General features: G+C 42.9%; 1 protein-coding gene across 2 annotated transcripts; it reads left to right on the top strand.

Moving 5' to 3' along the window:
• The first annotated feature begins 788 nt into the window (after window positions 1-788).
• On the top strand, window positions 789-19,852 carry LOC120803950 (natural resistance-associated macrophage protein 2-like). 2 transcript variants are annotated; one of them, XM_040153005.1, is made up of 16 exons: window positions 789-1,044; window positions 2,892-2,981; window positions 4,394-4,545; window positions 5,362-5,484; window positions 7,067-7,186; window positions 9,854-9,960; window positions 10,101-10,171; window positions 10,269-10,336; window positions 11,805-11,960; window positions 12,042-12,200; window positions 12,372-12,458; window positions 13,901-14,020; window positions 14,277-14,426; window positions 15,743-15,816; window positions 15,936-16,089; window positions 17,105-19,847. In XM_040153005.1, the coding sequence occupies exons 1-16, from the start codon at window positions 1,017-1,019 to the stop codon at window positions 17,210-17,212; spliced, it is 1,767 nt and encodes a 588-aa protein (XP_040008939.1). In that variant the 5' UTR covers window positions 789-1,016; the 3' UTR covers window positions 17,213-19,847. The 2 variants fall into 2 exon arrangements, with proteins under 2 accessions (XP_040008939.1, XP_040008940.1); XM_040153006.1 differs by lacking the exons at window positions 789-1,044; window positions 2,892-2,981; window positions 4,394-4,545 and adding an exon at window positions 4,568-4,677 and having other exon boundaries at window positions 17,105-19,852.
• Window positions 19,853-22,147: the final 2,295 nt, after the last annotated feature.

Here is a 22,147-nt window from a genome sequence, read left to right as displayed (position 1 = left end):
AGAAGGGAAAATCCCTTTTCTATTAAACTGCTCACAACTCGTAGATATGCATAGATATGTGACCTGTTGTGGGGGATCCACAAGAAAAAAGGTTAGGGATCACTACATTAAGTTACTTAAATCAATGTCTTGCCTAAGTAACCAATCCATAGTCAAACATAGCAACACATTCATGCACTGCTTGGTTTTAAAAATAGTTTTAATCAGTAATCAAACCTGTATTGTTATTTTACACACACACTTTAAAGATAACGGCTCAGAGAGCAGTGAAATGGCACCACTGTCAAATTCTGCTAAAATATAATTAGCTAGGTTTTCGAGATTTCAGTTTTCATTCATTAAACTTTAAGTATTTAAGCGCGCAAATGGCCTTGCCCCAGATACAAACTATCATTTTTATCAAAAAAATATATCTATTCCTGTCCCAACAAAGCGTTTATTTTGAAACATGTAGCCGGAAACAAACCATGGGGTTTGCTGGGACTTTTATTTTGAAAGGAAACGAGCAAAGAGCCTCGTATTCACACAGAGCATATAACTTGACGGTGATGGATGAGTGAATAAACATTCGTATGTCTGGGTTTAAAGTGTGTTTACGATAAATAAAAAATAAATAATGACAAATTTAAAAAACAAAAACAAAAAAAAAAAACCCGGTTTACATCTCTTTTATTTTGATAATCGGTAAATTTTCCGGGATCCAGGTCCAGGATCAGCTCCGAGTGTTTCACCGTATAAACCGGGTCACGTGGGCAGAAAAACCGAAGAAACAACGGGTTCACTGGTCAAAGTCACACGTTTTATGTGACTTTGTCCTCAGGCGGTCCCAGGTGCCCCCCCCCCCCCTCGTCCTCACTTACCTGCCCGGTGAGTCAACACCTTCGCTCGCAGGGGGACGATGTCCAACCCGCCGGACGCTCCTGCTCTTCTCAAAGTTCACTGGAAACGACAAGGAAGCGGGGGGGGGAAACTAAACAACAGCACGAGTTTGAACAGAGTGTGAGGAGACGAACAAAATGAAGGTGTTGTCCTTCCTGCGGTCAGGTGAGTCTGAAAAAGTTTCCTTCTTCCTCGCAGGTTCCCTGATTGTAGTAGATCAATTTGACAAAAGCTCGTGTCGGGCTCAGTGCCATCATTTCCTGCGGTTTAATACAATGTAACGCACTGTCATGTAATATAATATTATATCCCCATAAAACTCTCACGGTAGATTCGCTGTGAAAGCAAGGCTGGATCGTCGGCCGGAGCGAATCTGACCCCCGAGAGCCCCAGATTCACTCCGATGTAAAATCTTTTGGGGAGTTTTAACCACTTTTGTTCGATGTCAACCAGAGCTGCAGCAAAATATAAGTAACGCGAGGATTTTTGATAATCGATTAATCGTCTCCGGAGCGAAAAAAAAAAAAAACGACCAACACTTACCAGTTCCAGCTTCTCAAATTCCGAAACTGTCCTAAATTTCTTCTGCGTTGTATGGTTATAAACGGAACGTGTGAAAGTTGTGGACTGACCTAGTCACCTGTTGTCCAGCCAACGGTCCAAAACCCAAAGCCCCCCCTCAATATTTAATGACATTTCAATTGACAAAATAAATTACTCATACAGCAGAATGAGCTGTTGTTCCTCACAGGACCAGGTAATAAAAAGCTACAGCCCTGATACTAAGACGAGTCCTTTGCTCCCTGATCTTCTGGAGGGCCCCCGCGTCAAGACCTAGTTTTAATACTAATCATTTTGAGTTCGTATCGTGCCCACGTGTACTTTACATCGTTACTTTCCTTTACCGTGTGGTGCACATACACGTGCCCGGTGCCCTCGTGGACTTGGCGGTGGCGGGGAAACACCTGTCAGGCGACAAAACAACGACTGAAATTTAAGGTTACGTGGCGAACGGGGGCAGGTGTTGAATCGTCTGATCTATAAAATGTCACAATAGCAAAAACTTGTCCATCAAAAGTTCCCAGAGTCCGGGGGGGGTATTCACTTTTCAATGATCTAAAACTGGGAGAGGAAAAAAAAAAAGCACTGGCAAAGCTGCAACCGGAGAACGATTGGAGTTCTTTCTTAAAGATCAACCACGGCAATCGATCGATTATCGGGGAGCGGAGTGTTTTGTATTTATTGTGTCGTGTAAATAGAAGTTTCCGGCCGACGTGGACGCCAGAAAACGCTGGTGAGACATTTGTCAGACGCCAGCGTGCAGCTAACGATTCCTTTCGTCGTCGATCAATCCGCCCAGTATGTTTAATCGATTAATTGATTGAACGCACCGCGCTACCACCGCGTTTCAAAAGGGAAGTACTGTACTTTTTACTCCACTACATTCATTTGATAACTTCAGTTACTTTTTTTCCCCATTTATTCAGACTAATAAATGAAACAAAGACGTGTTATTACAGACTAAGATAAGACGTTAAAGTAACTCTCGCGTCGCCGCGTTTCAGCGAAAACCCGCACACGCACAGTTGAAGACGTGTAAAACGACGAAAGCACTAGAATATCTGGACCCCCTGCGTCCGCACGCGCCAACATGGCAGCCGATTCTTCTACTCTACTATTATTTTGTATTATTTAATATTTGTTTAATTTTATTTAATACTACTTTATGTATTCATGTTTTATCAAATTGCGTAACGGTACAGTAGCACTGGTTTGTGTCTGTGGAAATAGCGAAGCGGCCATGTAAGGCGGGGTTCACTGGGGGCCCGGCAGCGCCCCCCCCCCCCAGCAGGTTAATCCGCCCGTGCCCTGAGGCTGAACGAACAGCCAACCTGATGATATACTGGTATCATTCCCAGGGTTTTCAGGGTGCGTGAGAAGTATTTTGTTTTGTGTGCGCCTTGATCACGTAAGCGACTGTAATCCCGGCATGATTACCTGTTTGCTTCCAGTCAGGGACCCCCCCCCTGAGGATATCCACATCTCCTCGCTGCCTCCCAGTTTTCCCACAGATCAGGAGGCAGAGCAAACTGGAGGACAAGGTGAGGATGTTTATTTTGTAGACGTTTTTTTGTGTGTGTGTGTGAGGGATTTATTCCAGCCACAGGAAGTCATTCCTGCCGTCACCCTAAGCGTTGGGAGAGGTGGGTCCTCTGACAGTAGAGAATCAGGCTCTACTCTTTCCCTTAAACCAGGTCCACACCGTTGACATTCATTACATTACCGGTTCATCTCTCTTCATCAGTTTACCCCCTCCCCCAATAGAAATATCTCAACAGCTATTATATTTAATGACATAAAAAATTTGAACAGACATTCACGGGGACCAGAGGATGAATCCTGATGAGTTTAGTGACCCCCCCCCCCCTCCAGCCCCATCGGCAGGTCAAAGTTTTCAGTTATTCTGTCAAATAGCCCGACACTACTGGAGCCCTGGTTCCCCACCTCTTTTGACCCCTTAAAATTAAGAAACGTCTGCCTGCAACCCCCTTGTCACAGGTCACATGGCTCATGTCAAGCTGTCAACTAAAGGGTGACCCCCCCCCCCCCTTGTTTTTTGTTTAGCAATTTTCAGCGGAAAAATTATCCAGTTATCCTCAAGAAAGAAAGAAAATGTTATGAAAATGAGTATAGTCTTTAAAAAAAAACACTAGGCATAATTTGATGTAGCAGAAGTGTGTTTTTCTTTTTTTCTTTTTTCATTCTGGCCTCCACATCCATTTAGCAGCTTTTTCTGGGGCTTTCGATCATATCCCATGATGTTCCTCAGCAGACGAAGTGTCCTCAGCAGCAGCAGCAGCAGCAGTTTATTCTCAGCAGATGAAGCTGTTAGAAAATATTGAATATTAACTTTTAAGTCAACGAGGATAAAAAGTCCTCAAAGTGGGCAGTTCCGTCTAATGAGGAAGATCGTGTGATGTGATCAAAAGCTCCACAAGAGCGGATATTGTGGTGACATTGTTCTTCAGCTGCTGTTTAAAAGAGTTAAAAAACTAGAATCTGAGTCTAATTTTTTTTTTTCGGTTACGTGTCTTGTGACCCCTTGTGGGGTCCCAGACTCCGTGTTCACATTTTTATTACTGTACTTCTCATCCATCTCTATCTCATCTGTCCATCCATTTGCCTGTAAATCTACAAATGTAGTAACTGTGCAGGAAAGAACCGTTAGCGCAGTTGTGTGTGTGTGTGTGTGTGTGTGTGTGTGTGTGTGTGTGTGTGTGTGTGTGTGTGTGTGTGATTGTGGTTGATGTAAATCATTTAGAGATAAGGTTTTTGTGTTTTGTTTGTTATGGTTTTTAATACTTTCACCGTGTGTGTGTGTGTGTGTGTGTGTGTGTGTGTGTGTGTGTGTGATTGTGGTTGATGTAAATCATTTAGAGATAAGGTTTTGTGTGTGTGTGTGTGTGTGTGTGTGTGTGTGTGTGTATGTGTGTGTGTGTGTGTGAATTTTCAGCGGGTGATGTGGCGGGAGACAAAGCGGTGATCCAGACCACACACACACAAAGAGTCTCTGCTCCCTCGGTCTTCCTCCAGAAACAGGATAACGAACCAGTCTCTAGTACTTACTTTGAGCAAAGGGTCCCTGTCCCCGAGGGGGACGGTCAGGTAACCCACAGGTCCACGAGCAGGGCCACGTTTGCAAGGACCCGTCACTAACGTAGGGGCGGGCAATATGAAGATGAACCCTGAGATGATATAGATTTGTCAACCATCAGAATCGGGGCATATTAGACCATTGTGAGCAAGGTTGCAAATCATTGACCAGGACCATTTTATGGCAGTGTTGGATTTTTTTTTTTGCACTGATGTGATGAAGTACTTTGATTTATCGAGTATTTAAAGGAATAGTTCAACACTTTGGGAACTAGTGCTTATTCGCTTTTTCCCCCAAAGGTCGATGAGAAGATTTTTTTTTTTTTAATTTTAACTAATTGGCCGAGACAGTTGTTTTTTACATTTTGGTTTTACATTTCTGCTCTTTTACAGATTCAACAAACAAGATACATCCGATAATTACTGAGCTGTAGAAGGGCTTGTAGACTTTTTTTTTTTTTTTGGACAGAGCCAAGCTAGCTGTTTCCCCCTGTTTACAGTCTTTATGCTAAGCTAAGCTAACTGACTGCTACCTGTAGCTTCATGTTTACCTTACAGACAAGACTGGTATCAATCTTCTTATCTAAAACTCTGCAAGAAAACAAATAAACTTTTTTTTTTCCCTAAAATATCAAACTATTCCTTTAATGTGCTGGATTAGCTACTAGTTACTACATCATGATATATTGATATTGTGACATAAAGTAATGTATACTGTGACAGAGGATTTTAATCCATATTGCCCACAGCTAATTGAAAGTGATGCTAATTTCCAGCATAGATCCCGTTGACGTCGTTAGTGTTACAGCTAATTCTTCTCTCCCGTAGATGGCTATCAGTCTCCGTAAGCTGTGGGCCTTCACTGGGCCGGGGTTTCTGATGAGCATAGCGTACCTGGACCCGGGTAACATCGAATCTGACCTGCAGTCTGGTGCTAAAGCCGGCTTCAAGGTAGGGCTGCAAGTAAAAATGATTTTCATTATCGATTAAACTGCAGATCGCTTTCTCGTTTTAATATATTAATTGTTTTGTCTACAAAACGACGGAAAACAGTGAAATCACAGTCACAATTTCCTGAAGCCCAAGGTGACTTCAGATTGTTTTTGTCCAAACCGGTTGCCGATCCTCTTAATAGCTTAGCTATTTAATCCTCACAATTAAGAAGCCAGAACTAGGGAATGTTTGGCATTTTTGCTTAGGAAATTATTTAAACAATAAATTATTCGAATACTTGAAAAGTGACACGCATTTTTAGCAAACACTAAATTGTCATCTCCCACTGTCTGTGTCCTCGCACTCACTGCCAGACGTGTAGCTTCCTTCTTACTCTGCTGCTTGTCTTCTGTCACCATGCTCTTTAATTGTGTTTGAATTACTGAGGGGTCTTGAGGTCCCTGGGCCAGAGCCTCTTTTTGAAGTAAGTGTAAACATTTCCTGTTGGAAAGTTAATCAAACGACCAGAAGTAGACGAAAAAAAATAGAAAAAAAACAGACTCAAAACGACCAGAGACACCGAAATGTGTAAGAGACACTGAGCAGGGGTTGGGAGAGCTTTCACATGTCTGTACCCGGCGGGCCCTTTGTCTCATAGTCCGTCCCTGCCTTTTATGAACTATCCTGAAAGAAAGATGAACTTTGCCCTGGCAAAACCGTAAACGCATTCTTGAATTCGTCACCTGAGGTTTAAATGAAGTGAACGGGAGTGAATATTCACAGGGATTGGTGAAAGAGTGACCGAGCCTTTAGCCTTAAGCCAGAGGCTGTCAGTCCAGTGTTTTAAGTGATTCTATTCACGCGTCTGAGGTCCACATCCTGCTGCCACTCAGAGCGGTAAGGCTGAAAAATTAAGAGGAAAAAAAAAAAAGAAACATCGCTTTTTTGTGTGTCTAAAACACTACTACAAACAGAAACACCCATGGTCCACTTCAGTCAGGCCCAAAGCAGTCAAATAAGTTTTGAAACAGTTCTCGCTTTAGTGTAGTGTTGAAGAGAAGAAAAAAACAACAAGGAAACTGTACTAGACAATGCTGAGCCTTCTATCAAGATATAAATATTATACAGTATTGATGTATCATTCAGCTCTGGGGACGGACCAGGAAAAGACACGTGGGTGAAAACATAACCTCCCTGGCAGAAGAACAACAGCATGATTTAAGAATAAAAACAGACTCCCTTCGTCATTTTTAGATTTGCCACAAAATCTATGAAGTATGTTGAAAAAAAGGAAGTAGCAGACGCAGATGGCATGGCATCAGAACGGGGCCTGAAATAATTTTGTGAGATAATGTTCACAAACGACCATGGGGATGAAATTTTTTAATTTTAATCAAAATAGTTCAACAAAATGTTGGAGGACTGGTCATGAAATTTGGTACGCACGTTCATGGTCCCCAGAGGACGAATGTAAGAACTTTGCTTCACTGACCTTTTCATCTAGCGCCACCATCAGGTCAGAATTTCAACCAATGACACTCCCACCAGCCTCACCTGCTTACTTGATCTTCAAATGATGCCTCTGTTTTCGTCCCGTCAGCTCCTCTGGGTGCTGCTGGCAGCTACCATCATCGGTCTGCTGCTGCAGAGGCTGGCGGCGCGGTTGGGCGTGGTCACCGGGATGCACCTGGCTGAAGTCTGCAACCGCCAGTACCACATTGTGAGCCTGTTACTTGACTTCCTCGTTGCACGAAATACCCACGAATGCCTGCCCGCACTCGGTGCGTTTACTGGTTTTGTCTGAGAGTCGCTCCTGCTTCCCGACTCCAATGAGCCACCAGGGCTGCCTCAGCAGCGACGGAGAAGGGATCTAAATGCGAGGCTGTAAGCAGAGGTCCTGGTTTATTGAAACTGCCTCATTGCATAACCAGCTCTGTTGTTACAGTAGCTGTAATCCTTGGATTATATATATACATGTGTGTATATATATAAAATTACATGTAAGTCAAGGAGAGGTATCAAATGTGTAAGAAAATGTGGATTTTTTTTTTTAATTTTTACAGTTTACAGTTAAATAACAGTGAAAGTGAATGAATTACTCATGTGGACATACTTCATACTTTAAACAGCCTGTGTAAAAATGTATCTGCTTCCTAATAGCTGTAGAGGAAAATCAGCTGTTAACCACATGACAAAAACATCATCCGACCACCTCTTTTGTTCCTTTTTTTTTTTGTTTTGTTTTTTTTGTTGTTGTTCTCTCAAACATGCCGGATGCACCTCTGCCAGACAAATTTGAAAAGGGCTGCAATACTTGTAAAGAGCTACACGAATTGGAACAACTGCTCGAGTTTGTGTCTTTTATCTTTCCTGAGACTGTTGCCACCCACTGTCTTGGGTTTAGAGTACCCAGAGAGACAGTTGAAGAATTCAGATTGTTTGTTTTTCGGACTGGTCGACCAGTTGAGTCAGTCTCTATGTACATAAGCTTCTCTATTTTAAAACCAATGGGTCAAGTTTCTAATTGGTCAAAATAGTGTTATGCTGGGAACAATTCACTGAAAATGAAAAAGAAACGGACTTTGTGGACTGATGCAACTGAACTGTTGTATCTAAATCAGCTTTTTTATGTCAGTACTAATAGCTTAAAGCTAAAACGGGCCTGTATACACTCACCGCGCACTTTACATCGTCTCTCCAATATTTGGCTGGAACGCCCTTTATCTGTTTGCTTCTCTCCTACTCTCTTTGTTCACACATACAGTCATTTAATCCAGCCAACTTCCAAGTAAAGCTGTTCTCATTTACATGTTTGTCTGTTTCTGGTTTCAGACAACGGAACAAGTATGAAATAGTGACTGAAACGTGGCCCATTAAGACCACATGTTAAGCAGCAGTCACGTCCAAGCCAATTCCAGGCTGCTGCTCTGCCCTGATAAAATCCTGATTTTATAACGACGTTGGTCGTCTGAAAACATCACCATACACATAAGTTAAAGGAAACGACTCTGCTGTGATTTCGGTTGTATTTACTTGTAAAATAATCACTCAGGGAGAAAGTTAGAAGCTCGTTCACATCTGCGTCAGCTGCCATGAGGTCAGTTGAATGAGACGCATAGAGAGGGGTTGCCTGCGGAGGCAAAGCCCGACCTCGCGCTAGCGGGGAAATACTGGCGACTCTCTTCTACAGAAAGTAGCTAAGCTTTGCCCAAAAAGTCGCTAGATTTGCCGCTAGGTGCTTTTGTGAAGAAAAGTCGCTAAAGTCGGTAAATCTAGCAACAAAGGCACTTAGTTTGCAACACTGTCTGTAAACGATCCCCTGATGATAGACTGGAAACTGTTTCTGCCAATTCAGTTTGAAAGAGCAACGGCCAATTGGGGAAACTCAGTCAGTTAGTCACAGACATTCGCTTCTATACGGTTGGCCCCACTTCTGTGGTCCAGCCAAAAAGACAACATACAAGGCTGGAGCAGCCTTGTATGTTGTGACTTAGTTAAATTCTACATGGTCGGGACTGAGTTCAGTACTAACCTTCATCGTGGTTAACATTGTTTTTATTATTATGAAAAGAAGCAACCAGGACGTACCTTCACATAAAGACACAGCAAGTTTACATCATGTCTGTTTTCCTCAAACTACAAAAAAGGAGAGTCTCTGGTGACTTTTATCTCTCAAGCAATGCATGCTGGGAAGTCTGTTGATATGGTAGCTTTGATTCTTTAAAAACTTGATGAGTTGAGTGAACTCTCGGCAGTTCGTTCATTCAAATCATCATTTCCAGTCGAAAGGCCTCAAATTAGAACGACTGAAGTGTTGTGAAAATTTAAACTAGAGATTATAAACTGAATTAACCTGAGATTAGCAAAATTTACATATTTACATTAAATTAACGAAAAAAGATTAGTTGATTTTACTGTACTAATAATAAAGACCCACTGGCATTGTAGGGGGATCGTCAAGGAGCGGGTCAGGTTCGGGTCAGGTGGGTCATCAGTATGGTTATGTTGCCTTTGGAATTACTAGTGTGGACACTAGTCCATCACCTCTGCTCCATTACTTCCGGCATGGACTCTGCTGACTATGATAATCCCGACCTAAGTAACGGTGAATCAAGGGGGTATTCCCCAACACTTCCATGAATTAGGGGGGACTTTCAAGTGACGGAATAAAGAAAGGTCATGACTGAAGCAGCAAAGGCAAAGATGTCCGGACTTTTAATCCTTGATTTGGGTTAAGAATGGGGAAAAAAAAAAAAACTCAATTTTTTAAATATAGGCTCTCTGTGCATTGCACAGCTAATTTCAGGCTGAGCAGCGCTACACAGGACGAGTCGACTGATCTTCATTTGTAAATATCACCTGACGCTTACCTGTGTCCTCTGTCCAGGTGCCTCGTATCATCCTGTGGTTGATGGTGGAGCTGGCGATCATCGGCTCAGACATGCAGGAGGTCATTGGCTGCGCCATCGCTTTCAACCTTCTCTCCTCTGGCAGGTGGTGGAAACAGACTCAAACATCGATACGATTGCCGCCGGGACAGAGTCACAGTTTGATGAGTGCTTTGAAACGGCTTGATTACCAGTTGGACGATGATTGTTTCCAACGTGTGTGTCTTTGTGTGTTCTCACCCATAGGATCCCCTTGTGGGGCGGGGTCCTCATCACCATCATCGACACGTTTGTCTTCCTCTTCTTGGACAAGTATGGTACGTTGTGGTCGCTCTCTGTCGCGTCCTCACACCTCCTCGCTTTTTTTACAAGGATCGTTTTCAAATTACAGTGAAACGCGTTCTTTCGCTGCAGGTCTGAGGAAGCTCGAAGCCTTTTTTGGATTGCTCATCACTATCATGGCCATCACATTTGGATATGAGGTACAGACATTTTAAATATCATGCATACATGATTTAGTATCTGCTAAACGGGTTTCCTTGACATTGCTCCCGCCCATATCTGGGATTTTCTGTCCGTCCATCAGCTTGTTATAACATCCTCAGCCAATGGCATGAACCAGTTCAGTCATTGAGAGTAAAATGTAGTTTCACAGGCTCAGATATGTCATGTTGAAAATATATGTATCACATATGATGCCACGGGTATTAGTGGTCATTTTTATGTGAATCCCTAAATCTTTATTGTTGTGCATTTTATATTTTCATACATTTTTAAACTCATACATTGTTTAAATTATCTAATTAAACCAATTAAACATTATTCCGTCATCGTTTCCCAGGACTTTTAGAGTGGAATTCTGTGAGTTTTATATGTAGTTTTATAACCTAGTCTGTCACAACAGGAGCAATAAAAACAATTCTCTGCAGAAATGAGCAGGTGGTGAAGTAAAAAGTGAAAAGGAAAGAGTGAAGAAAAGTAGAATTTGATTGTTTTTTTGTTTTTTTTACACTATAGAGCGAGATCGTGAGCAGAGCAATCGTAACACATCTGATAAAGAGGTATAAATCACATTTAGAAAGATGTGTACAGATACAGTAAGAAGAATACAGTAAAGAATAAGTAGAAAAACTGTTTAAAAAAAAAAAATCGACATTAAAAAGTGACATACAGAGCAATAACCAAAGCCAGTGTCCATAATATTTGTGCCAAAAAAAGAAAAAAAAAAAAAAAAAAAAAAAAACAACCAACCGTTTTTTCATATTCCATAGTGGTGAGACACATTACATATATATATATATAATAATATATATATAATATAATGTAAATAACTATTATTAAAAAAAAAATCAATAAATAGATTATTTTTAAAAAACCCACTAGATCAGTATTTATAATCTGCATGTGTGTAGTACTGTTTACGTGTATAATACACATGTAATATAACTATATAAATAAAGTATACGCACATATATAATATATATGATAAATTATTGCATGATAACATGCTAACAGGTATAGTGTTTAACATGGTCACCGCCGTAGCCTGCTAATATGGTGTTAGCATGTTAATATTTGTTAATTAGCACTAAACACAGAACGGCTGTTTTTTTGTTTTTGTTTTTTGTTCATTTGTCCAACATATTGGACAAATGAAAATGTTGACTTGATGATGGCGCTGCACAGGACAAGTTGAAGGTTCCCTGACGTTATTACGGTTTGGAACGTGAACGTCTGAGCTGGAGTTTCGTGGCGATCCATCCAACAGTTGCTGAGACGTTTAACTCAGAGCCATAAATGTCCACCCCATGGTGGCGATGAAATCTCAGGGGAATCGTCAGATTTAAGGATACGTCGTCTGGGGACCATGAATGGACAAGATTTCACGGCCACCCGTCCGCTAGCTGTTGAGATACTTCCTGAAGTTACTCTCTGCCTCCTCTCCCTCAGTACGTGACGGTGAGCCCAGACCAGGGCCAGCTGCTGATGGGGATGTTCGTGCCGTACTGCAAGGGCTGCGGGCCGGTCCAGCTGGGTCAGGCGGTCGGCATCGTGGGAGCCGTCATCATGCCTCACAACATTTACCTCCACTCTGCTCTTGTCAAGGTGCGACGATGTTTTCTAATCGTCTGTATGAAACTGTCAGACCGCGTCAGCTAATCGTTACGTGCCCAAATGTTCTTTCAGTCCCGAGACGTTAATCGGTCGAACAAGAGGGAAGTAAAAGAGGCCAACAAATATTTCTTCATTGAGTCGACCATCGCGCTGTTCATCTCTTTCCTCATTAATGTCTTTGTGGTGGCTGTTTTTGCCGAGGCTTTCTACAAACGCACAAACATAGAGGTGGTGAGTATCTCTGCCGTTGCTCTTCCAATCTACCAAGAGGGGAAATTTCATGCCGCGTATCGGAATTTCAAAAATGTGTGCTTTCCCCGGCCGCTGTGCTAATTGTGTGTGTGTGTGTGTGTGTGTGTGTGTGTGTGTGTGTGTGTGTGTGTGTGTGTTTCCTGATTCCAGCACAACGTCTGCAGTCAGTCAGGGAGTCCTCACTCACATCTGTTCCCTCTGAACAATGAAACTCTAGAGGTGGACATCTATAAAGGAGTAAGTTTTAAGCTGTTACCGTGCTGCTTTTCGATACAGCATTCTCTTTATTTAGACTTACTTGTCACTGAATATAAATTTAAAGGGGTATTCCAGCTATTGGCCCGTAGCAGGATACGGGTTAATCTCCCAAAACACTTAAACAGAAAACATTAAACAACTGTTTTAAGTGTTATCAAACTGTGTAGCACTACGCATGACAGTCAATGTGATCTTAGTATGTCAAGTTGTTGCGTACTGGTAACACTACAAAATGTTTATACTTAAAGCTGCTGTATTCAGTATGTTTATGTGCAATGTGAAAGGAGTTATTAATTAATTATGCTATTATGAGCGATTAACAAACCCACAGCGAATTATCAACCGACTCTGCAGTTCCCCTCGGCTCTAAGGAGCTTAACATCTTTCGGCTCAGTGTTTAGGTTTTATGGCCTGCAACTATATGTGTTGAAACACTCCTAATTAGCCATTACGTGCTTGAAAATTCGGAAACCCCACACACACAAACGCACACACACACACACCTTTCCCACCTGAAACCTGAAAAGCTCTTAAGGAAACCCACTGTGCACTGCCTGCTCAGCACCACACGACGGACAGACAACGTCATGGACCAGCTGGTGAACATGGGGGAGCATTTAGCAGCTATAGAGACAGATGTTCGTTGTGTTGTGTTTTTAAAGCATCGACTAATTAATTTTTAACCTGCGAGCAGAACATCGAGGTGTAAATACAAAGTTGAAATATTCATTATCACCTTATGAAGCTGATGTGGCAAAATTGTTAGGAAAACAGTTGTCTATTTACACATCCAGCAGACGTGGAGCAACAGTATCTTTAATTTGGAGTCATGTTTGTGTCCACCTGATGAATGCAAGTCCAATATTCACTCTCCTTTTAAGCTCCTTTTTTTTTTCCTCTCTAGAACAACCAGGCTCCTTAGCTGCTAAGTGCTCCACCATGCTCACCAGCCGGTCTCCGACTGTGCCCGTCTGCTGTTCGGTGCCGGGCAGGTAGCGGACAGCGGGGTTTTTTTTTTTTTGTTGTTGTTGTTTTTTTTTAAAGAGCGTCATTTTTCCCTGAAAAAAAGCTGTTGGAACGCTGCTGAACGAGAGCAGCGAGAGTGAAATACAACAGTAGAGTTCTGGGCCCTAAAGCCAAAACAGTGAGCTGCAAAGATGCTGGAACGCAGAGTTGGGTGATGATTCTCTGTGGGTCTATCACCAGTAGTAACACCTTTCACTCGACATAGTCTCTTCATCCACTGTTAATATAAAAATATTAATTCCGGCAGCTTTAAATTCAAACTTTGGGGTCCTGTCACATCCCTCTCTTGTTTTTATTGGAGCACCATGAGACTGGCGTATGTAACACGGCTGAATTTGTTTTTCTTAACTCGGTTTTATTGACCCTGCCTCCCCGTGCTTGCGTGTCTGTGGCAGGGGGTGGTGCTGGGCTGTTTCTTCGGCCCGGCGGCGCTCTACATCTGGGCCGTGGGGATCCTTGCAGCCGGGCAGAGCTCCACCATGACCGGGACGTACTCTGGCCAGTTTGTCATGGAGGTCGGTGGAGGAGAGAGGAATCAGCTGTGCACAAAAACACACACACACACACACACATGCAGATGCAGCACAAACAGTGGAAATATCAGCTCCTGTCCCAAATATTCTCTCCTGTATTAGTCAGATAGTGTTACTGAATTTGAACTCCCTCCTGGAATGGGAGCGAGGTAATCGTACACACCAGCGCGCTTGTTTGCTTCGCTGGGACCCTCGTAAACAAATGCGCTACTCTTGTGGTGTGTTTTCCTGCCCTCAGGGTTTCTTGAACCTGCGCTGGTCGCGTTTCGCTCGGGTGTTGTTGACCCGCTCCCTCGCCATCACGCCCACCCTGCTGGTGGCCATCTTCCAGGACGTGCAGCATCTTACAGGCATGAACGACTTCCTCAACGTGCTGCAGAGCATGCAGGTGAGGCAGGGAGGGGTTTTTTTGGGGGGGGGACTGGATCACTGGCAGCCTCATCCAAGCATCAACAACATCTCTCCAGCTTTGGCGGTTTTATCCTTCCTGTAAATCACCTCTGTCTCATTAGCACTGTATCTGTGCTTTTTCAGGCCTTCATCGTTACATTAACATAACTGGAATATACAGGCAGATGTGGTTTCAACAACCGTTTCCGCTTTGGATCGTGTTCCAAGTTTGTAAAAATAGCCTGATTTTATTCATCTCGCAGTCTGACGCGTTTCTTAGGAAATTAATTCGCTAAATAGCAAATATGTACTCTATCTGGCAAAAGAGTTTGAGCTCCTAGAATGTCGATCTTTGATTTATAGTTATTAAATATGAATTACTTTTGTTACTTGCGACTGCTGCAAGCTAAACCTAAACAGATTTAAAGGGACACTCCAACAATTTTAACCCCGAAGATGTGATCAGGGTTTACATCAGCTTGGGCTTGTGAACTACTTCTACTACTGGAAACTCTGTGTTACAAACTGAGGGTGCGGAGTCTAAAAGATGTTTGCGTTTACTAGGCGGGGAGGGTCTAATGAAAGAGGCTATGGAGTTAGAGCATTATGGGAAACGTAGGATCCAGTGTTTTTTGGCGCATTACCCACACCAGGACCCCTGCTGCATCAGTTTCGACCATTCTTCTTTAAAATCTGTCGCCTGCGAGAGCAATACGAAAATCGGTGGATTACCCCTTTTATTAGAGGGTCTGAAAATCTTCAGAGTCAGACCCTATAAGATGCTTCTGAGCCCCAGCAACCAGAAGAAAAGAAAAGGAAAGCAGCTAAATAAATATCAAAAATGATGATAAAATATAGAAATGGAGTGAGAAAAACGTCGGTTTTTCACTGATTTGAAATTCTTTTTCTAGGCTGATTTCCCATGAATCTCAATCCCATTCACCTTTGTTGTCGTTATTAATGTTGGAGCTGGTGGAGCAGATTTTAACCACTTTTATGTGCCGTTGGGAAGTAAAATCTACCAAAATGCTTTATTATTTATTTGATGATGATATGTTTTTTTATCTAACCATTAAAGCCAAATAAATAACTTCATAAACTGCTGGGGAGCTTGTGCAGCTGTATTGGTCCTGTATTCATTTTGAGGAGAAAGCAGTATAGTATTAGCTTATTGATGTGTGAGGTAGCCCTAAAATGGAAATACTCAAAGTACAAATACCTCAAAATTGTACTGAAGGACTGTACCTATGTAAATGCACTTAGTTGCTTTCCACCCCTGCTTTGCTCATATTTATTCCTTTCCCTCTCTCACAGTTGCCATTCGCCCTCATTCCCATCCTCACTTTCACCAGTTTGCCGTCTCTCATGAATGACTTTGCCAATGGATTGTGAGTTTATCTACATCACGAGACGCAAAGGAAAACAATTCTCCGCTCGTTTTTTTTGTTGTTTTTTATATTTTCACATTTTCCGTCCGTTAATCACACTCATCCTCTTCTTTCCGCAGGGTGTTTAAGATCGGAGGAGGACTGGTGATCTTGATCGTGTGTGCCATCAACATGTACTTCGTTGTGATTTATGTGACTGCACTCGACAGTGTGTGGCTGTATGTGCTGGCAGCGTTCCTCTCCATAGCATACCTGACATTTGTGGGATACTTGGTAGGTAACACTTGTTTGGGGGGGGGGTTGGTATAGTTCAGTACCGTGGTTGAGCTTCGTTCTACTGCGAACCTAAAGCCCGTTCAACCAGAGCCTCCGGCAACTTAATCTTCAGCTACTCAGCCAGTTAACAATCAAAACTTTACCATGATTCGGTCAAACTTTCAAGCCAGTCATCTCGGATTTTTGGCTTCTAAAATGATGTTGGAAAACATGGTCACGAAACCAGATAACGCTGGCTGCAAGTATTTACAACACTGTTGCTCTTCGCCCCCTGTTGGCCGCCTCGTCTTGTCCTAACACACTGGAGAAATCCAAAACCCATGAAACGTTTCAGTTAAAAGTAGAGAGAATCACATTCACTGCAAGAGGAAAAGCTGATCCTCTGATCATTGTATGGAAATGTGGGCACCTTTCACATTCTTTTTTTTTTTTTCCACGGTCGCTGAGATTAAAAACGAGATTAAACGATTCGTGGAATAATCAATTGACAGAATATTCATCTGCGTTTATGTTGATAACTGATGAAAAAGACAAAAATGCCAAAAACCGACTGCGTCCCGCCTCTCAGAGGTCAGTATTTTCTGGTTTTCTTGGCCTTCTGTGATAGTGAAATAGATATCGTTGGGTTTTTGGACAAAGACTGAAGACGCCACCTTGTACTCTGGGAAATCATCAGTGCCGCTTATGGCAGGTATTTAAGATCTTGGGAAAGAGCTTTATCAACGTATTACTCTTATGTACATGAGTAATTTCTTTCTTTTTATATTGTAATTTCTGTGTTTTATCATTTCAAATTTTAAATGTATTTGTCGCAGCCTGTTGGGATGTGAGAGATGGGGTTTTTTTGTGTATGTTGAGATACTTCTTTTGGACAAGAAAAGAAAATAGGGTCACGTCACAGCAGCATAGTTCACCTGCTTGATGCTGCACCGTATGTTGAGTGTGTGACCTTCATCCGATCGATCGGTTACTGGCTAGTTGTTAACCTAACGCGTCTCCGCGTGTGCCGCAGGTCTGGCTGTGTCTGATAGCTCTGGGGGTGTCCTGTCTGGATCCGGCCTACAGGAGGGGGAACGACGCCGCCGTTCTGATCGAGCCGCAGCCAGAGTTCAACTCCTGAGTCGAGCGTCGGTTCGAGCGGACGTTTGTTAAAAAGCTGCGGCGGGGAGCGACCCGACTGTTCCACCACATTTTAGTCTTCTGTGATGCTGATTTATTTGTACAAGGAGTTTGTTCACTGTCACGTGGAATTTTGTATGAATGGTGCGGCAAGTGTACATTACTGTGCAAACCTTTCTGGCACAAAAGGTAAATTTAGGATGCTTTAAAAAATATTGTCACAGACAGTTTTTATTTACCAATTATCCTCATACAAGGTGCTGTAATGAGAAAAAAAAAAAAACTAAATCAAATTAATATCTGGTGTGACCACACAGTTTTTCAAGGTACTTGGCAGGTAGGTTGCCGGCTACAGGAACAAGAACTTACCGCAGTTCTCCTGTGGATTTAGGAGAACTGTGACGTGATCCCAGACTGACTCCATGATGTCGAGATCAGGATGTGTGGGGGCCAGACCACCTATTGCAGGACTCCCTCTTCCTCTTAGTTCTTAATGACAGAGTCATTAAGCTGTATGTTTGGGGTCGTTGTGTCCTGCCGCAGGATGAATTTGGGTCCGATCAGGCACCTCCCCGATGGAGTCGTGTGATGGATACGAATCTAAACATCAAACCGTGCCTGAGACTTTTGCACGGGACTGCAGTTATTTCGTAAACAAGAACAACCGTTATTGTTATCGTCTGTACCTTCGGTCACACCCCAATCCCTGATTGTACAGTGAGATTAAGATGAGAACACGCAACACACAAGAAACACGATCTCGGGGTTTCTGCGGGTTCATCAAGTTGGATTTGGGACTTTTTAAGACCTTTTTCATACCACGTAGAATCTAATTTAACACGTTTCATGACCAAACAGGCCAAAGTATGAAAGTATGATGGAAAACCAATAGAGACGACATGGACTAGAATTACTTATCATTAGATCAGATTTTTCTTCACTGCTTCCCAGCAGTGGCAATAATTTTGTTTTTCAATGTATTATTTATTTCTAATTTCTTTTACTCTTTTATTTGCTCTTTAGTTTTTTTTTTCACTCTTAAACTTTGAGCTTTTTTTTTTTTGAGGAAACCTGAATTCAAGATTTTTATTTTTATTTTTTAAAGACTTTTGAAGACCCGCACTTACCCTGCCGTCCCCATGCACTCTCTCTTTCGGCCACGGGGAGGCGGTGCAGGCTGCAGGAGAGACTCCTCCGCTTACAGCAAACGTCTCGCCGCCAGAGCTGTGCAACGCAACGCAACGCAACACAACGCGTTAAGTGACACGGTGCGTTACATCATGTTTTGTGCGTTGTTACGGGTTGCGCGGCAACAACGTTATTGCATCGAACACACCGGACAAAAATAGCCGCGGCGACGGGACCCGACCCCCCGCGTTCCCCGGTGTGCGTTCAGACGCGGCTGGCGCGGTGGTCTGTCCGAAGAGCTGCAACTATTGTGCAACTGCAAGCAGGAAAGCACTGCTGGTTTCAGGGCTGCTCGAATTCCAGTCCTGAAGTTCTTGAGCCGAAGAGAGGCAGATGGACAGGTTTTTTCTTTGCATTGTGGCGGGGAACTTTTCTCTTTTTTCCTCCCTCTCTCCCTCTCTCTCTCTCTCTCTCTACCTCCCTCTCTCCCTGTCATGGAGGCAGAGTTATGTAAGAGGGGAGAGTCTTCCCACCGCCCCTCTCTGTTTTTGTTTTTCTCAATGAGCCAATGTATCCCTGCCTAGGCCTCACAGCCTGGCCAGTAGGCCCCTTTCCTGGAAACATAGCCTAGCAGAGGCCACTCAGGGGCAGGCCTGCGAGGTGGGAGGAGGAGGGGAGGGGGGGGGGGCCCTTCCAGCAAATCACATGATTGTAGACCTTACAGTCCCAGCCCTACATGAGGCTCAGATGCTGCAAGCACATTTCAACAGCTAGTTTGTCATCAGCATGATTGGATGTGGCTAATGCACGGCAGAGTGCATAAGGCTGTAAGTAGACGCTGTGGATTCCCAGGTGTCAAATGTAGAAATAGAACCACAACACCTGATGGATGGACTGTGTGTGTGTGTGTGTTTGTTTTGTTTTTTTCAACTAATGTCAACATCACCACTGATTTTTTTTAATTTATTTTTTTATTTTTTGGTTGGATTTTGTCACATGTACCAGATGTTTGGTAGATAATTCGGTGGAAATGACTTTCTGAATCTTCTCCTGAGGAACGATCGTTTGGCCCTCGGTGTGTTTAGAGCCGATTTTGTGAGGGTGTGATCTGAGCTACTTTAACAAACTGTGATGTATTCGTGCTGTACATTTTGCCACCAGGCTACAGCCGATGACATGTAAGGGACTAACAGACTTAAGTCGCTGATTTATTTTTGAAAAAAAGTTATCCTGGAACCACCAAAAAAAAGAATTGGCTGATTTAATGAGATGCAATTATAAAAATCATTAAATGTGTTATGTGTGTTGTAAAAAAAAAAACCAGTTCCACTAAACAAACACAATAAAGCACAACATAGAATTACAACCGCTGTATGTCAGGTATGTCAAGATACTCACATCTGTTTGCATCATGACTTGTTTTCGTGTCTTTCCCTTTCACTCTCTGGGATTTAACTGTGCTGAATTTCCAGCCTCAGGTTCGAAATGTTGTACACTTGTGATCGACTTCCCCTTTCACCTCGTGTCGTGCATTTTGTTTCTGTTGACTGATGAAAGATGCATGTGGCTTTTTTTCGCTGGTGGCTGGAGTTTGAAGTCACATGCTTCTGCACAGATTTTCCGGGGGGTTACGACTGCAGCACCCTGCCACACTCAGCCCGGGCCGCCCTCAACACGATGTGACCCCTTTGCTCTGCCTCTCGATCTGTCTGTCTTGTCCGTCTTCTCCGAGGAATGCACATGCAACACAGCCAGAAGAAGAGGGCGAGGCGCACCAGAGAGCAGGCAAAGATAATGAATTTCAAGTTGATTGAGTAAACAGTGGCATCAGCTTTAAAACCACATGACATTTTCCAGCTGTGCGGTCCATACTTACTTTGTATGCTGTATATTTTTACACGGATCTGTCAGTGCTGCCTTAAAAATGTCCGACACCAGGAATGCAAACAGCGGGGCCGTTCTTGTTTATGCCTCGCATTGTGGCCACTGTGGGCACTGGCTGAGCTTGTGGTGTAATGGGCCCACATGTGTTTGGAACCGCCAGGCTGGCCATCTCAGCGGCGTAGTTATTCCTTTTATTAACAAGTTTGTTTTCATTGTTTCTCCCAGTTCTCCTCAGCCGAACAGTCTTGGAGACGCGTGCGGTGTGTGTCGTTCCCTGCGTCATTCACATGTGTGTTTCATGCGCTCGAATGCAGAGAAGTGTCTCCTGTTTCTTAATTTCACACCCTGGTCGTCCATTGTGCGCCGCAGAGGGAAGATCAGAGTGATTTACTCAGAGGTTTTCTCAACTTCCAGAGGATAAGGAGGCGCTGCAGAACCTCCATGTTGTAAATATAAATATCTGGGGACCCGCTAGTTGATCACATTGCCTAACTTCATGTCAAACCCACTTCTGTTTATTTGCACAATGTAAAACAAATGTGTTTTTAGTCTCAGCTCCTCAGAAAATGACTGTACTCAGTATGGTGACGAATAATGACAAAATAACAGCATCTGTCTGCAGCTGAGTACAACTTAATTTAAATTGGACTAATGGTAACAGCGACTGCTCATGTTTTTTTTCCCCTTAATTAGTCACTGGATTTAGACCGAAGTCATGACGATCTTTAGTCTTAACTGAGCTGAATTTTTTTTCTTTTTACACGATGCAGTCGTCCTGTAATGTTTATGACCAGCAGTGTCACGGTAAAGTAGCTGCGTTGGAGCCCGGGTGCACTGTTGTTGCACAAAAAGCTGGATGATTGCCGGAACGCGGCGTTTCCCAGAGTAAAGTCCCCCCGGCATTTTTCAGGCAAAACAAGTTACAGTTTCATTTTACTGTTGTGTCACTGGAGGGAGGCGAAATGGGAGAGAAAATGAAAGGAGACTGGGTCATTGGTTTCATTCTGCCCTCTGTTACCTCCAGACATAAAGCACTACTGAGGAACAGTTACCATGTAGTTACCAGCCAAAACCTCCTGATGTGGAGGTGTCCAGTGAGACTGTGGGGGCCCTTCAGATGAGGAAAACTTGGAAAGCTCCTCTAGAAAGTGCATTTTAGGTATAGTATTAACTATTTACAGGCTCCTTTCAACACTTTAACCACAGGGGGACTTAAAGTAACGTTGTTGACAGACACAGGCACTTTTTTTTATCTGCGTATAGTGTATTACAAACAACTTATCAAATGTTTATATGCTGCTTATAAATGCCAAACAAGGGAACTTGAAGTGTTGTACTGATGGCTCTTTAGTAATGCACTGCACTTATACTGTAGGCATGTTAGTGAGAGGATTGAGTTGCTCACACCCCGGCGAGTGAGTTTGTTCTTTTTGGTTTCCATACCGCGGATTTTAGGTTCGCTGTGAAGTACAAGATAAACCCTAAAGTAAGAATTGCAATTGTTCTGGACACTGGACCCCCCCCCCCCCCACACACACACACACACACACACACACACCCACACACACACCTAACCCAACACTGATAATGTTGTATCAGTGTTTGATTAGGTGGGGTGTGGTGTTGATTATTTAGGCCTATAATTAAAAATATCAAAATCTCCACCTCCGCGGATGCATACATTCAAGTCAATAAGAGTCAAAAACATCAAAAAAAAATAATAGTAATGCACAATGGAAGCAATAAAGTGATGTATTCGTAGAAAACAAAATATAAACAAACAAAGAAAAGCAAAGGTTTAAAAAAACGCACCCGGCGCACAGTTTGAGAGAGAGAATGCAAAGTACACGGGCTGTTAATTTCGCTGCAGAGATTAGCATTTGTTTGTTTGTTTGTTTGTTTTTGTTTTTTAAATAATTTACAA

The sequence above is a fragment of the Xiphias gladius genome, chromosome 18, assembly GCF_016859285.1.
Source record: "Xiphias gladius isolate SHS-SW01 ecotype Sanya breed wild chromosome 18, ASM1685928v1, whole genome shotgun sequence".
NCBI lineage: Eukaryota > Metazoa > Chordata > Actinopteri > Istiophoriformes > Xiphiidae > Xiphias > Xiphias gladius.
This window is presented reverse-complemented; position numbering and strand designations above follow the sequence as displayed.